Genomic DNA, 18,292 nt, shown 5'->3' with positions numbered 1-18,292 from the left:
CCTCCGTGGATAGTCATACTAGAGGCTTCAAGAATTTAGCACTCTCTCTAAAGAAATTGAATTAATCACTCACTTTAGCAATGTATTTATATTAGCTAGTGAATGAATGAAGTCAAAGGGCTAATAGATCTAGTGAGCGAAGCACTTGCTTTTCAGCCGTAGGTCAAGCAGCAACTGCAGATCTCCGAGGAGCACTTATCCTGGAGACAACTTGGTTTCAGTGTGCTGACGTGACTGACAGAGCCAAGGGTATGACTGACAGCTGTGCTTTTTGGGCCTCATCAGAATACTTAATGCTGCTTGAAGCCCTATCGAAATATTTCATATCTTGTAATGAAAGCTCAGTAACAGAGGTATAATCTCTTAAAATAACACTAGTTTACAGAAACACACTTTATTTCTAACATAGTTATCATCAGAAAGGATTGTTTATTTTAGGGTCTAGTTCTTTTTTAAAGTATCTAATTTTAATCTTATGTCTAATATTAAGTAAATTGCATAGGAATTGTGAGTGCTGCAGAAGATCTTGTGAAGACTTTCAGTAATTCAGAACATTTCAGATGCCTTATTTACCTTTCACTGTGACAATCTATCAACAATACACTGGAATAATACATGCGTTAAAATTAATACAGTTTTTTTCAGCTATGTGCCAAGATGCATGCCCATAATTCCTTAGTTGTATGTACGATAATGATTCCTCACAAATATTCAAAATAGTTACAGACAGTTGCAATTTGGGCAAAAGTTTTTTAGTTTACATAGAAAGGGCAATCCATAATAAAAAATTGCAAAATTGAAAAATGCCTGTTTATAGTCCTAAGCTTTAATTTAGTTTTTGGCTTTTTCAGCACTTCCCCGTTTTGCTCAGTATTTGCTGCAATTCATGTATTTATATTTTGATGTAAATATATTTTGCTTACTAGCGATTAGAAAAGCCAGTGCAAACTGTTAAGTTTTAAGATGCGAATGATCCTATGCAGCAGAGAAGGAAGCGTGCTCACAATATATAGGCCAGGGTCAAAATGTGTTTGCAATTTGCAAACAATAAGTAACAATAGTAAAAGTTTTTAACAATAAATGTTTCAGAGGGAGAAATAATGTCTTGGTAATCTCAGTCACTGAGGACTGAGGAAAGGCAGCAATGTTCTTTGTAGATGGATAGCGATACCACATTGTGGCTTTTTCATCATCTTAAGCTTCTAAATCTCCCTTTCAGCCTTTTGCTGCAAAACTAGGCTTGAATGTTTCATTATTTACACGTAATATGAATTCAGTTCTTTTAATATTTAGTCTTCTTACCATTTCATTGTCTCACTGTATGCTTTTTTATAGCTAGTAACTTTTTTATTGGCAAGATAAAAATATTTTTGAGTGCATTTTGAACACCACAAATTAAGCTAATTTTTTACTGTTGCTTTTTAAATCTTAATGATGTATGTATTACTGTATAAATTATGTGAATGGCTTGTGTCTAATGTTAATAATAGCACTACCATTAACAAAAGAAAGCGAAGTTGAGTGGTGGATCTTGTATACTTTATGTACAGTTATTTCATAGGGAATAGAGACTAACAAAAGCCAGTGACAATTTATAATTTAATGCATACAGTATGTCTAGCAAACAAAGTGCCAGAAGTTGCATCTCAATTTAGGCAGGTATTTGCTGGATTCATTCTAAAAACCTCCACAAATACTACAAAGGCAGGTTGTGAATATAACATTGTAGGGTAGCAATTTATTACATCATCATTTTGTTTATGGTGCTACTGATTAGCAGTTTCACTGTGGTGGCTTGAAGCTCAACTTTTTGTGGAATAGACGTTTTGTGGAATAGCAGTGGCCAACAATTAGACGTGCCACAGCTTTTGTCATTTTCATATGGGTTTCATTTATTAAGAGCAGTATCTAAATCAGCATTTCAGAGGTTTTTCAGGCTGAATGATTGTAACTGCCTTCTCGCATGGAAGTCTTAACCTCTTTCATGGCACAGACCCGTGAAGTATAGGAAATGACTATAAGGTGTCTGTACCTGATAAATATGCCTTCTGATGAAGGCCGTAGCAACACGGGCTTCCTCGGGGCGATAGCATCCCCCGGCTACCCCCTCTCTCCTCTGCCCGCCCCTGCTCTCCTCCTCCCCCCTGCCCTCTTGCCCCAAGGGCAGACACATCTGCCAGTGGAGCCGGGCGGTAGAGGGGTCTGCGCTGCAACTACGCGAGAGGCAGTTTTGCAGTTCGGAGCTGCTGGTGCAAACACCAGAGGGAACGTGTGAGGCTTGGCAGCGGACTCGCCCAAGCCAAAAGGGCTCACCCGTGTCTTCACGACGCGCCGTTAGTAATAGCTGTTCCTGAACGGGTGGGAACGGAGCTGTTACCCCCCAGGCTGGCAAAGGGGCCCCGTGGATATTCAGTTCCCTGCAGCAGCAGGGCGCAGTACCTGGCTCAGCAAGGGCCCTCTCCGGCTCCAAAAGTCTTCCTTTGTTTGCAGATCCAAGGCCTGCCTTGCCGTGTCGGTGATAACTTGATAAAATATACATCTTGGCTTTGGCGGCCTTTAAAAGGTTTAGGTGCTAGGGCCTGTTCGTGGCTTTGGAATCAATCTTTGACATATGTCACAGCTGCTAAAGTAGGTATTAATACAAAATAATAAATTTGTGTAGTGTTCAACTTTTCTGTAGCTGTCTATCAGAAAGTTCTGAAGTGGATTTCTTTAAAGACTCCCTGTCTCCTGAGGAAAAGGGGATAAGGCAGTGTGTCCCTGGACAGGATCTATGACTCATTATGTCAATCAAACTCCACTTCAGAGGGGAATAAAGAGATTTGTATCTCAAAGCTGTGCATAACGACTTCTTGGCTTTTCATTTCATATTTATGAGCGGTTTACTTTGAAGTGTTTATCAGGCAATACGCAGAAACATGAGAGAGCATTGCCTGAAACCATGTTCAAGTGTCTAATCTGTTAAATGCTTGCTGAGCAGGCTAGTTCATCAGTGCATGCAATGCAAAAAAGAGAGAAAAAAAATAAACTTTCTGGGTTTTTAGGTTTTGAAGCAGAATCTTTATATTAGCAATATAAAAAAGATTAATAATGCCAAGCATTTTGAAATAAATGTAATATATGAAACTTACAAAAGTTGGTTATGTTCTGTGTTAAGTAGATAAATAGTTCTTTGCTTGAAAGGAAGCTTGACGGTACTTAATACCAAAACTATACAGTGCCACAGCTGCTCCTAAGATGGGAGTATACAGTGACCACAAGATTCTCACTGTTAATTTTGAAGGCTTGAGGCGTTCATAAAAGCAGACTTCTGTAGGGTTCTTTTCCCCCCCTCCAAAAAGGGCAATTTGCTGATAACAGAAGTGTTAAAAGCTGATAAAAGAATAGCAGTGGCATTAGCCTGCAATGGAAGCAAATTTTCGGCAGCATTACCCATTTGCTGTGTGCTGTGCCTGCAGTGGAACTCTGAAGAGGCAAGTATTGTTAAATAGGTCAAAGATAAAACACCACAATTTTAGGCAAAGTGGAAACAAAATGACAGTGTTTTTCTCATTTTAATATGGCTCTGGTGGGTTAGCTAGAAGAGAGCATATGCCTGATGATGATTGTTTCAGTTCCCTGTTCACAAATTTTCTGCTACCAGCCCTCTGAAGTCAGGCTTTACTAATTGTGGCTAGATGTGACTGGTGAAGCCAGTCCTATGCGATGGAGGACAGACAGTGCTAACAAGAGCACTCCAGCCCACAAAACCACACTGGAAAATTCTGATACGTCTGTGGTCAGTGCACAGTATTTATTTGGGCGAGTAGTTCCTGAGGACGTGTGGTACATGGCGTCCGTGCATGTTATCCTGCATTTAATTTTAAAAGCAACTTCACTTTAGAGCTCATTTTCAAATATATTCTTAGATATTAGTGATTTTAAAAAGAATCAACAGGAATATGATTAGTTCAGTGCTTGATTTTTACCAGGCCACCTTTCATACCATTTTATGATTTTGTGCAGATTATTTCTGCTTTAAAAAACCCTGGTTTTTTCCACACTACAGAGAACATAGTTGACTTTGAATGACTTGATTTGTGGGTCCCCCATTTTGGACTTCTTAAAGTTATCCCTAAAATGATGTACAGGACCACGGTTGATCAGTACTGTACATTTCTCATTATCTAGCTATAGATTTCTCTCTTGACTTTCCAGATCTGAAATCCTTGGAAACTTTTAGGTTGTTCACTATTTTGGGTTGAGGGTTCTTTCTTTTGGCTTTCCCATTGAAGGGTGAAATGGCTTTCTCCTTGATAGTATATCCGTGCATATTGTTTGCCATATTCCCAGTTTAAAAAAAAAAAAAAAAAAAGTATACAAAAAAAAAAGCGCTATAAAACATATGCTGTGTTCTGTTTCCATGACGAAAGTAAGTTGTAGGGGAACTTAAATCAAGGGTAGTTTTCCAACATGCATGCCTGTTCCCTGTTCTGAAGTCATTAAGAAAATGACAAAGAAGAAAATAGAGCAACCAAATGCCTTTCAGAACCACAGATCTGAAATTTAAATAGATGTGCTGGCAAGTTTTAATATGCTTAGCTGAATCAAAGGTTCATCAGTCTGAAAGTGATGGATAAATCTGTGAAGTATCCAGAGCCTGTCATGGTAGCTTAAGCCATCAGAAGCTACTGACCAGCTTTGCTCGTGTGCTCTATCACACCAGTAATTAAGAAAATAATTTTTTCAGATAAGACAGTGACTGAAAGGCCACAGGCAAGAGATATACAACAGTACCACACAGCCACAGGATTTCTGTCAGTATTCACATAATGGAAATAAGAGACTGGGAGCAGAAGGGGCAAGCTCTCTCATCCAAGGTATCCTGTCAGTAGGAGAGAGGAGATTTTTTTCCATCCCTAGTCTTCAGTCCTGTCCTTACCTTCTCCATACTCCCTTTCAAAACAAACCTGACTTGAGGTTGAAAACTGCCTGTGACTCCCATATAGCCGAAAAGGAAATACGTGAACTAGCCTAAAGTGCTGCTTTGAAAATGGTTGGTAGGTTAAAAAGTGTGAACTAGTGTGAGGATTAATGAATAGTCAATCTAATCTCCCTCTTGTTAAATCCAAAGAATTCTATAATTGGAGTCTGCAAAGTAAATAATAATAGTAGTAGTAATAACATTAATAAAAATATTAATGGCATCGTCCGATACCTAGGTATACTTGATTTTTATCAGTGAGATGTGAATTTATCATTTCACCTGATCTGCAAGGCACTTATTAAGCAAGTAAAGGCACTTACAAAGCAAGATGACATGTGTGTTAAAAGTAGTCAGACAACACTGCCTGCACAGTAACTCTCTTTCAAATGAACCAAATTTTGGTCTGGGTCTCTTTGTAGTATTTACTGTGTTATCTCCTAATAATAACACCTCACTAAGATTTTTGGTTTTAGGCTGAAGATATTTAGTGTAGAACTAAGCAATAGAGAAGGGCTAGGTAGTAAAGTGTTTTTTATTACAACTGGTTCTTATGTAGAATAGTTGACCTAGTGGGGGAAAATGTGTTTTTTAAAAAAAGTTTTTAAAAATCAGGGTCAACATTTTCCCACACATAAAAGAAGATTTGACAGAATCGTAGTTTTAGTTGAGGTATCTTGACATTGCCTCTTCAGAAGATCACACACTGCTACCTGTTAAACTCAGTGCTGAAGTGGTGGTTGGAGCTCAACTTACTGCTTGGCACATTTGCATCTCCATTCTGTTATTAACCAAATTAAAGTCAGTGCCAGCAGTCCTTCGAATCTTAGACAAAAATGGAAGGGAAAGGACAACAGAAGGGCAACAACTGGCCTTATTATTAAAATAGAGTTTTATAAAAACAAAGACATAGTTTCAAACAGCAGAAAGTTAGAATACACATCATCTATAAGCTCTTCATTGGCACATACTACAAATCTTCACTTCTGTTCATTGAAGAAGAAGAAGGGAAAAGTAATCTAAATTAAAATTTAAATACGGGAACTGAAATTCTAAACCACTGGAACAGACAAAACTTTAGATAAAATAGAGAAACAGATCGCATTAACCAAGCAGAGCTGTGCTTCTGAGGTAGGAAGAGAATGTTAGAACAGCGTGCGCCTGCCAGCGCAGTGGCCCAAGTGCAACAGGCTAAAATGAAGATGTTGCACTTGGATTTACAGTGACTAGCAAAAAAAAGTCAGGATAGCAGTGTGTTCTCTGTGTGCGGAAAATGCCACTGTGGGGAAGGAAAAGAGGTGCGTGGAAGGAGGTTATATTTCTTCCTTCCGTAGTGCTGCAGAAGCCTGGTAAGACCAGTCAGTTCCAGCAATGGAACTGATGGATCTGCTGCTCTGTTGCCTATAACATTGCAGCTCTTGTACAGCCAGAAAGGCCAGGATGCACTCAGTTTCTGTGTTCGCGATTGTATGTGCAGTCTACAAATTATAGTCTATTGGTAGATAAAAGAAATCCTGTATTAAGGGTGTGTATTTCATCTGTAGCAAAGTTCAGGACCAATAGTAATCTGAATTGGTGCCAGCTGTTCCATTTATAATACCACAACTGACTGGCCATGAAAATAACTAATTATTTTACTAGGATTAAAAATGAAAAGCTGAAAGCAATTTATAATTCAATCAAATAAATAAAGACGTTTCCTGATCTCTTCATAAAATGAACACAAATGATGAATAAAAGAAAATGTGGCTGTGTCTGTTTCCTAGTAGGTATACTGTCTCAAAGACCTTAATCTGTTTTCCTTGATACCTGATTATAATATTTTCTTTTCTTCAAAATTATAATGCTCAAATGATTTTAATTTCATTATTCTTTAAGTTTGGCATAAAATTTATATGGATTTGTTCAGTATGCTTTTTTAATTCATATGATGCTCCATTTAAATTGTTTGAATTTTGGGGGAAGCTCTTCTTTCCATTTTAGATGAATTCCTTTATCAGTCCTCAAAGTCATCCACATTGATCTGTTGGTTGTCCTCCTAGCAGGATTAGAAATGCAGAGTTAAAGGCTGGCATCTCTGGCATTTCTAAAACCTGTTATGAGCAACATCATTCAGAATGTAAACACAAAAGTTGCGAGTTGAATAATGGTTTAAACTTCTTTTATTCTACTGTACAGGATACAATTTACATTACCATTATTTCTAGGTGACATGATGTTTACAGTGAAGAAGCACCTTGTGACTAAACAGCTGACAGCTGCTAGAGCTAAGGAATCTTTATGTGTGCCTGGGGACCTTCATAAAATATAGACTACCCATGTTCCTAACTTGTGAAGCAAGGTATAAAAGAAAACAATTAAGGTTTCATCTGTGATGACAGCTGATTCAGGTTTTTCAAGAGTTCCCAATTAAACAGTTATGAAAGTATGAAAGCTTATTACCTGTGACTTTTACTGTTTCTTGAGAGCACAGCTTATTTATCAAGTCATGAACAGTGGTTTATTTTTTACTGCTTTTCAAATCTTGATTTAACAGTATAAAAATAAGAAAAGGCTTTTGATGAATTCAGCAAATTATCACCAGCTAATTTATCCTCTGGTAGTTTCCTACAGATTTTCATAGAAATCTTTCTTAATAATTGAACTCAGATTCGTGTATCAATGAAGATTAGTAGCTGTATAGTGATTTTATCCAAAAGTACTCATATCTGTATATTTATGGTCAACTGAGTTGTTGGGTTTTTTCCTGGAGACCAAGGAGAACTCACTGTCCTTTTCTGACATGACTAAAATGCTTTTACACCAGAAGACCAGCATCTTCATGAGCTAGACTAGAATGCAAATGACTCATACCATTTTTTAGTGGTGGAAACTGAGATTTTAGATTCTGTGGGTACCATGGTCTAATTATTGTACTACTTTGTGCCAAATGAGCCTAACTGTGCATTGCGAACATGGATAGACAGTACAGATAGTAAATGCTAGCTCTTCTCTGTTGGGATAGCACTTCATTCTTTCCTTGTACTATCTTTAAAACTGACTCCTCTTTGAAGTTTGCATTTTCCATGGAGCTGTTGTTGTTATTCCTTCATAGTAAAATACTATGCTAGTGTGACAGGAGATATTATCAGGTGTTAAACAGGTTGTTTAACATGAAAAAGCAATTTGAAAATAATTCTTTCTGTGTTTTTTTTTATGGTAGCAATCACTTTATGTACACAAATGCAGTATATTCTTTATCTTTTTTGTGCTTCTGTGGTGAATTTGATTTAGAAATTTATGTTCTCTAAAGAAGAAACAGGCATATAACAAAATTATTCCCTAGTTTGCGTCATTTTCGACTGGGAATAGAAAATATGCACTTTAACTCCTTTTCATAAATTTCTATTAAAAAAAAAACCAAAACCAACACAAACCCCCTCCAAAAACCACTGTTACTTTGATGATGTTGGGACAGGAGCTGGGAAGTTTACAGCAAGAACAACATTACTTGCCACGAAGCTTCATATTCTGTTCTTTCTCTGCTGCTTGTAAAAGAAAAAATAATAGGAACAGAATTTTAGTCATTGATAACCACATTCTTGTTGGAATGTATAACAGAACATAGCTGTGAATTGGTACAGATTTTATCCCCAAAATGCAGTATTTGTCACTGCAGAGGTACGTTATATCGTTTGGACAGTTGTGTTAGCACAATGTTGTTGCCTACACTTCACAGATGAAAAGAACAGAATCTGTGCTGGTTTTCCCCCAGTTACTGTTTTTGTGGGTTGCTTTCAGTCTCTCTTTTTAGTATGTGGAAGTTAGTTTCTGCTAGTCCCCAATGCTGCACAACAGCCCAATTGTTAACTTTGTAATTTTGTGAACGTATTGGGACATGAGTAATGTGACACAACTAATTTTGGAATGCTAAAATGTCTACTATCACATCTGTGGAAGCATTTCGAGTCTCGTTCACATAGGAAAAAAGTGTATTGTTGTAGTTTTAAACATAAAACTTTACTCCCGTTTTCTTGTCACTTTAACAAAAAGTGTAGAAAATAGGATTAGAGTTGTTTTAGATTACTGGTCATACTCATTGTCTTATTACACACTAAGTAGCCCTAAAAAGAGCAGATTTTTTTTTTTTCCCCTCCTGCTGGAGGTTGCCCAGGATGCCATCTTTGACACGGCACATGCTTATGGAAATACAGGTATACATTGTGCACGTTTAGCACACACAACCCCATGGATTTTTAATTTGATTTTGATCACAAAACAGTCATTGCCTTTTAAATGGTAGATGATACTACTGGAGATAAGTAGATACATGGAGAGGCCTAAAGTTGCTTTGAGAAAGGAAGTTCTTATTTACGTGTTAATGCGTTGCGTATACTTGAGTTTACATACATTTCTTATAGTAACACCTCAAAACTTCAATAGATCGAAGTATTTAGGTTGAAATTTGCCATTAATTCTGTCTACTTTGGGTTGATTTGTTTGGAGACCGGACAGGAGGGAGTACCTGACTGGTTCTGAGAACGATGGTAGAGAAAATACGTTATTTTGCTTGCAGCGGAAACATCACGTGACCGTTGTGTTCATTAAACTGAAGTATCTCCATCCTTTGAATCGGAGATTCCAAGTTTGGAAAACCTTTCCCTGCTCTCTGTCTCCGCGTCTCTGCAGAAATATGATAGATTTGCTGGAGTTTGCCTGCAGAACTGATGAAAGCTTGCACGTGTGCCGGGGAGCTGCTGCCCGCCCGCGGGTCGGGTCTGAGCAGCACCTTCCCATAGCTGCTCTTCCTGCACCGCTGCCGGCACCGCACGGGCAGTAACAGGGCGGGCTCAGCCCTGAATTTGCTTTCTGCTGGCACTTAATCAGCGAGGAGGAGGAGGAGGAGAAGTGCGCCTAGGCAGAACGCAGAAGGGCAAAGCAGCAGAGGAGAGCAGAGCGATTGCTTACAGAAGTGCGTAGTTTTTTTCCTGTCTCCTTCAGGTTTCAGAACGGACAGATCTGTAGGAATAACACATCCCTTTGTAATAAATGAAGCTGTTCTCCTTTTACCATTCCTCAGAGCTTGGAAAAGTTGGAAAGCTTACAATAAATGAAAGACTGCCTAAGAAAGTAAAACGTTAGCCTGAAGAATTACATTTTAACCTGGGCTGCGTTGGGTAGATAATAAATACTTGCCACCTAGCTCCATCCTCTTGTCCTCCCAAATCTAATTTTGTCCTTAATCAACATCAGCATTTGAGGAGAAAACGATAAATGCATAGTTTGCCCTAAACCAGCATATCATTAAAAAGAAGTTCATCACCATAAGGTGATACCAGAAATACAATTTTTAGATGGTATTTGTTCTGCCAAAATTAGTTTGTGCTCTGGAAAGAGGCTGTTCTATTCTCCCTTTCCTTAGTTTAAAAGCTATAAAATGGGGATGATAAAAGCTCACCTCATAAGGAGGTGAAGATAAAGAAAGTAGTGTTTGAGGCGTTCTCAGAGACTACATTCAGCACAACCGCAGAAAATGTGTATGAAGTAATTAAAAATACTGTATTCTCTATTTGGTATATAAAGACTGAATGAGGAAGGTAAAAAAAAAATGAGAGTAGCTCCACAGTCATTTCACCAAAGGAGGAAATTTTACTGAAAAAACAGAATATGATCACATAACTGAAGGTTATGTAATATTGTGAGCTAGAGTGAAATCTCATTAGATGCCTGGTTTTATAAACCTTATAATTTTTTTAAGTGGATATGAATCTACTGTATTAATACTGTCAACAGCCTTATTGTCAAAAAGAGAAACATCTGTATCCTGGTATTAGGCTTGGGAATCTCCGAGTCAGAAAGAAGCAAGGCAGAAAGAGGATTATAAAAAAGACAATTAAAGGATTTTGCTGTCATTGATGAGAGAAGCTAGAAAATATATTTCAAATTCAAACCACGTGTTGTAATGTGCGTATGGATTTCTGTTTACTGCTTCTAGTCAGTTTGCTGCAGAAGGGACCGGGGCTGCCGGAGTTTCACATTGAGGAAAACCATTGTGTTTCTATTGAATTTTAAAAAATGTTGTCTGCATACTACTGTGTTAGTATTTGTAACAAAATTTTGCAATGTACATGTATATTCTAAATTGTAGCAAGTGTTACCAGAGTGGCGTGTGTATGTACATATGCACGTGCGGGCTGGGTGACAGCACATTGGAGATGGGCATCAAGACCTCTGTGGTATTCTCATACTTCTCAGTAACATCTGTAAAGCATTTCCTGATGGCTTTGTCACAAATGTGCTCTATGAAAGTAAGATTTATCATCATTAAGTGGTGAAAGTTCACATTCACTTAGCTATAAAATGTTTCACTTTCCTGACTAGCAATACCTAGAATTTAATAATCTTACATGAAAATATGTCATCTGCGAATCTTCTTAGTAGGCAGTAACAGAAACATGTAGGACGTCCTGCTATTGTTAAACCCCAGCAATAGATTTTAAAACCTAGAACAAGGTATAGCTTGTTTATTATTGTTGCTTTCTAGTTTCTAAGGAATCCATTCTCAGGTATTTTTAGTGTTTGATCAGTGGAGAGTTCATTCCACAGGAGCTTACGCTGCCCCTTCCCCACGCTACCAAAGGACTATTATCAGGGGAAAATGGATAGAGAGTTAGGAAAGAGGAGTGTTAGGAGAGTTCAGGTAAACAGTTCAGTTTATGTAATCACGTTTGCGAATATTACAACGGGGAGGAAGAGCTAGCCCATAAACCTGCTGTACGCTGATGAGTGTCGTGGCTAGGGTGGCTAGTATCTGCTCGCTCTTACCTGGCCTCCCAAGCCGGGGGCTGTTTCCTCTACTTGGAGGGATCACAGTGAAAGAAGAGCTTATCTTTTCTTTGTGCTTTTCTTTTTGGATTTGTGCTTTCTTCAGAAATGGAATATTGCAGTCATTGTGAGATCAATGATGTTAAGAGAGAGAATTTTCCAGGCATGTTTCATGCTAGTATTAGATTTGACACAGAGGCTATTCATTGTGATTACGTGGTTAAAATTCCTGTATGTTACACAGAAAAGATACTTCTGATGTAAGTATATTTAAACCACCAGAAAGATGCAGTATATTTTATAATGATGCATCAAAGAGGGAGGTGGGGGAGGGGAGAGGGACATTTATAAAATAAAGGACTTATATTAATACAATTTTTTTCAAAATTCCTAAATAAAATAGTAGAAAAGCTATAAAAATGCAGGAAGGCAGTAGTGTATCCCTCAGCATAGGTTTGAAGTCTCAGTTTGGAGTATCTGATAGTGTAGAATTAGAAACAAAATTAAGTAAAACATTTTGTAGAACAGGATCTTTAACCATGGGAAAAAGAATAGTATTGAAACAGGTGAAATACAGCAGATTAAAAAGATGGCAGTTGTTTATCGGATAAGGAAGATGAGTAAAAAGGGTAAATGTTAAAAATGGCTACAGTAAGTAGATTAAAAAATGAGATTGTAATCATCTGTTGTCCCTGTCATTATAATAAATGAATGCATAAAGAATTGAGAAAAATTAAGTGTGCATCAGAGTTTGTTAAGAGGAACGACCTCTTCATATACTGCAGATTGGAGCTAAATTGTGGTACTTGTGCCAGCAAAAATCATTATAGCTATGAACATAACAAAATTTTGAGAAAGGATGAAATATCTTAAATGAATGTATTCTTGTTATCCTTACTTCTTGTAATTGATTATAGTAGCAAAGAATCTAAGTGATATTTATCCTTTTGATTTTAGACTTAGCCCAGTTTTGAACTGCTGATCTAGTGTTGAAGGCAAATTTATCATATCTGTGCATTACTGGTTTCAGATATCTTCCTCTGAGGCATCTTGTAGCGATCACAGCTGGATTAGATTAATCTTCAGAAGGGCAATTCATGCAATTTGTAATGACCCAAATAAGACCTCTGCCGAGAGGTTAGGTGAAAATAACCTTTGCTTATATGGTAATGCTTTCTAGTCTTCACTGAGATGATGAGTAGAATTGTACATCATTGAATTAAACACACTTTTAGTAAGTATTATATACTAAATAACTTCAGTAGTAAATTTCTGTAAAAGGAGATGTGCTCAAAAGATAATAGAAGTAATGTACTAATTAAAAGGAAAACATCTTCTTTTCTACTCCATTGAGGGACTATTCACAGCATGTAGATTATGGGCAATGATGATCAAGTACATAACATACTACACTTCAAAACTAGTATGCTATTGGTCTATTTCTGTATGAAAGATTGCATACACCTTAAGGGAACAGCTCGTATTAACTTCTTTAATGAAAATGGTCTAGTGATTTCTGCAGGTGGAGATGAAGGGACTGAGGATGGAGGCTAGTAAGCTCTTTTACACATGAAAAAGCAAAAAACCTTGTGAGGGTTTTTTTTTTCTGTGTGGTGTGTTCTTCATGAGAAAGAGGTTTTTTCTTTTCCACCAATAAAGATCGGATGTTATTTATCTCTTTTCATTTAGTATCACCAGCAATGTAGTAGATACTACAAGAATCTGAAAGAAAACACCCTTAAGTTTTGAATGGGCAAGAACGGATTCTGCCTGCACATTTCAGTCCTACTTTGCAAGTGAAGTTTCAGTAAAATGCAGTTACTCCCAACTCCATGCAAGCCCTAGAGGTAGAGCATGCTGTGTAACACCGTCAGAAGGCATCCATGTGCTTTGACTGCTAGTGCTCGTAGTGCACTTTAGCTCATGGAGCAGATTTTTCTCTGTGAATACGCAGCGGTACAATTTGAATTCCCAGGGCATGGCAAGCAACAGGTACTGCTGCCCCCCTTCCTTCGCTTTTCTTCTGGGAGGTCTTGGTTTGCTTGATCTCCTAATCACTTAAAGAGCTGTAAGAAAAGTACTTCTTGAAGGAGACGCTAAACCTTAACCCCAGGCCAGGCTGTGTCCGTTTCCTCACTCCAGCCCATAGGTGCTGCAGTTTCTACTGGCAGTGGGGACGACGAGGGCTGCAGTGTTCTTGGTAACCCTGCCGTCATCAGGATCCCACAGGGAGTATCCTGCCAGGATACTGAGCGGATATGAAATGGGTTAGATATTTTCTCATTATTTGTGAGACTATACTTTATTTGCAAAGTAATAGTAGGGTTCTTTCTGCTATGAATTATTGAACAAATGATTTCTGTGCATGCAGAACTGTATTTATCCATTATCTGAATTTACAAGGGTAGTCTACTAATGCCATTAATACCTTAATGTGCAATAATGGCTGAGCAAATAAGAGAATATTATATTAGTGAAAGCAGTTCATACGTTATTCAAGAGAAGTGGACAGTTTCATTTTAGAGAAATGAGGCATGTAGGAGAATATGATCCAGATCAAGAATAGGTCTAGAGAACGTAACTGTAGTGTTTCTATCTCCTTTTCCTCAGATTTTACAATAACTTAAGGGCTATGAAGGTATCAAGAAGTATAATATATATAGATACATTTTTATATATTTAAATATAAAATATTTCTCTGAAAAATGGGTTTATATATGTATGTATATATAAAATCTACGTATGTATATAGATGCGAAAAATGTCTCCAAAATATGTTCTTATGTGGTTACCTATTGGTATCCAAGGACAAGTTATTCGGCCATTGTATGCTGTCTTACAGAACAGTCTCACATATTTTGCAGAAGCAAACACTGAAAATTAATAAATAAAACTAACTTAGACTCTACCAGAGAAGAACATGTTTTTGCTGGAGAAGGAAATCTCTAGAATATTTCATGTCTATCATCAGGATGCTGGAGATTTTCTGTTGTAAGACTGTAAGGAGATTTCTGAGAAGCAGGATAGAAAATGCTTTCCCAGAGGCTGATTCCATTTGTGTTCTTGAGTTGATCTGATCCACTTCTCAAATTTTTTGAATTTGGTCAGTTTTCAAATCTTTTTCTCCATGTTTCTGGATGATGCCAAGTTCCCAGAGAATAAAACTGAAATGGATGAATGATTTCTGTCAATACTGTATTTTCCTTACACTTTCAATGCCTTTACCATTTTCCTCAGACAAATAAAGTAAGAATTTCTTTGCAGATTGCTTTTTGCATCAGATGTTATAGTCAGATTCTGACGTCAATACAGGATGCTAATCAGAGTAAAATCATTTGGGCTTGTAATGGCTGTTAAAATCCACAGAATATCATTAAAAAGCTATACCGTGTATGTAAACCAGCTTAATTAAGCTAATATATTCATAATTGGTGTGTATTTGTAGACATTTATGCCAACAGCAAACAAGAAAACTTGAAAAACTTCACTTTCATGATGAGTTTGGTAATTTTAACATGTATTTAATGTCAAGATGCACTCTGCCTGTGTAGGTCAGAAAGCTTGGGGCTAGTAGGCTTTAGTTCACTCAATTTTTTATATATGTTTTATATTTTGGGTTGGTTTTGACCTTTTTTTTTTATGAGTCTAAGGTTAGTTTGCTCATGTGGCTAAAACAAAACTCTAATCAATCAAGCTGCTTTTGTTAAATGTCTTCTACTGAAATTGGACCTGATTAAAATTTACATTTTCTTTAAAAGTAGCTTTGTTTCATCTGTCATGCCAGAGCTCTTTACTTACTAAAAAAAAAAAAAAAAAAAAAGGCAAAAAATGTCTAGACTGAAGTGCACTTGAGAAGCTCATTTTTAGGACTGTTCAGTTCACTGCTTTTGACTAAACCACAAAATTTCTGATTACTAGAATAAATATTAGAAGGCAGGTTAAAATATACTCCTAACTAGGAGGGTTCAGGTTAATTTGGTGTTGATGAAAAAGAGCTGACTTTTTTAATGTCAGCCTTTTTATAATCTTTTTAAACATTGCCACTAAATGCTTCGTTTCTTTAGAAGCATCCAGGCAGTGATACTTCTTTACCTGAAGCTGTTGGCCACTCTCTTGCTGCTGGCCTGTTTACGGGTTAACCTAGGGGTGAAAGAGAGCATGTCTTCTCCCTCCTGTCATGCTCAATATTGCTGTCTAGCTGTTGCTGGATGAAGATGTAGCTCAGTCTTCCAGAAGAAATCCATTACCTTCCTTTAATTGATGAGATCTAGGAATAAAAGTTAAGTAGGGCCCAGTTTTACTTTCTGCAGATGTGTGCATACATCCCATATCCAAAAAATACTTTAACAGCTAGGTGTGAAACTAGAGAGGGCTGATACAGATAGATGAACCAGATAGATAGATTTAATACTGTATGATCTTTCCTGGCTAATCTGTGAAAGAAATTCTAACACTTAAAAAAAAAAAAAAAAAAGTTACTGTCTTTGTTAATAGAAGACACTTAAGTGTGCTTTTTATTTAGTGTATGAACATCCATTGTATAGCTTCATTCTGATAAATATATAGAGGAAGAGGAGAAAATATAAACTACTTCTGGAAAAAATAAAACTACGTTTTTAGAAAAACAGACCAGAGATCTAGTTTCCCTCTGAATTAAGAAATTAATTAAATAGTTGGCAGTTATACTGCCAGTGACTTCAGTCTGTCTTTGTTCTTCATTTTGAGCCCAATGTAATGAAGCTAAAATGACTGCTTTTCAAAACCTTTGAAAGCCTTCAAGACCAGTGAATATTTCCCTATATTTTTTTACCATCCTGTTCATTACTGTAGGAAACAAATACATAAGCAGAATTCAGCCAGCAAGTCTATACTTTCCGCGAACCCTGGGGGACTCCATGTGCTTTAAAAATGTATGAGACTTTATCCACTGACTCGTTATTAACTGCTAAAGGTCACATGTTTTGACATTGTTCCTGAAAGTTTTGCCTTTAAACCCAATGTCCTCCTGATTTTGGTATCAATGCACACTTTATTCTTGAATATGGTGAAAAAAGGTAGAAAACCATTACAATGATTATAAGGTCTATCTTGATTTCTATAGCAGATATTAAACTATCAATCTCACCAAATGTAAAAGTGCAAAGCTGGTGACAAGCTTTCATGTTACACTGCTGATAAATTTGCATTCTTTCAAGTGATCCTGATCTGTAAACTCTGTTTTCCCAAAGAAATGTTTATTTTCTATGAAATAGGAAACTATATGAAAATTAGAATTAAAAATCCTATCTCTATGGAAGACTTGTGTATGAGAAAATTAGCTTCATAAGAAAAAATTTCTCTTTTTGAGTAATCAAATGCTCAACTTCAAAGCTCATGCTCTGGTCCTATAAATATAAGGTTAGGTACATAATAAAGCAGGTCATGTCATTAGCTCTTGTCATGAGCTTTATGTTAATCACATACCTAAGTGATTAATTATTTGGGGCCAAAATAGTAACCTAAAATTTAAAGACCTTTCCTACCTTTGTTTTCTGTATTTCATCCATTTTAACTATATTCAATATGTTTTAGTTAAGTTGCTAGATCTGAGCACCAGAGATTTCTGTATGTAATTCATTACAGAGGCTTATGCAGCATAGTTAACAGAAATAAAAAAAGTCTGATATTTTCCAACTTAAAATAAATCCCCTAGCTTTTAAATTTCTTTTTTTTTTCTTTTTTTTTTTTTTTTTTTAATTCCCCTTCTAGGAACAAACTTCACCCTTGCAGAACTAGGAATCTGTGAGCCCTCTCCCCATCGAAGCGGCTACTGCTCAGACATAGGAATACTCCATCAAGGCTATTCCTTGAGCACCGGCTCTGATGCTGACTCAGACACGGAGGGAGGAATGTCTCCGGAGCATGCCATCAGGCTGTGGGGAAGAGGGATCAAATCCAGGCGAAGTTCCGGTCTGTCAAGTCGTGAAAACTCAGCTCTCACGCTTACCGACTCCGACAATGAAAATAAGTCAGATGAGGAAAATGGTAGGCCTTTTTGTTCAATATATTCTTAATGCACATGTATGAGAACGTGATCATACTTAAAAATACATGAGTATTCTTTTAAAGGTTAATTTTTCACTTTTCTTTCTCAGTTTGACTAAAGCTGCTTTTTAATGTTGGGGTTGTTTTAGCATCAATATCAAGAAACTCTATGACATGTATATCATATAATATGATCTATTTTGTGTTTTATCTTACAATTTACTTTCCACGCAATAATCTTTCACAGAAGTTTGTGCTCAGAGTACATTAAATTAATCTTAATGATGAGAAGCAGAAAGAAATTTCTTAAGAGAAATAGTTTCTTGTATGTGATTTTTATACACAGCTTGAGGTAATATTGATAACCTACAATACACTACTAGCTGTGGCAATGGTGCTAATTTGTAACAATCAGATTTAATTTTGTGTGTTTTTTCACGTTTTTGAAGTTATAAAAAAATACAATTAATTTGCTGTTTGCTTATTGGTAAGTATTGGGGA

At 36.8% G+C, this 18,292-nt stretch overlaps 1 protein-coding gene across 4 annotated transcripts in view; it reads left to right on the top strand.

The window, feature by feature from the left end:
* Window positions 1–18,292, top strand: part of TENM2 (teneurin transmembrane protein 2) — a 715,493-nt gene that overhangs the window by 198,246 nt on the left and 498,955 nt on the right. For all 4 annotated transcript variants that reach the window (XM_029997792.1, XM_029997790.1, XM_029997793.1 and 1 more), the window contains one exon: window positions 17,516–17,791. In XM_029997792.1, the coding sequence (XP_029853652.1) occupies window positions 17,516–17,791 (276 nt within the window). The remainder of the gene's footprint in view (window positions 1–17,515; window positions 17,792–18,292) is intronic.

The sequence above is a fragment of the Aquila chrysaetos genome, chromosome 22 (genome assembly GCF_900496995.4).
Source record: "Aquila chrysaetos chrysaetos chromosome 22, bAquChr1.4, whole genome shotgun sequence".
NCBI classification, from domain to species: domain Eukaryota; kingdom Metazoa; phylum Chordata; class Aves; order Accipitriformes; family Accipitridae; genus Aquila; species Aquila chrysaetos.
The sequence above is the reverse complement of the archived record's forward strand: the minus strand, read 5'-3'. Positions and strand labels throughout refer to the sequence as shown.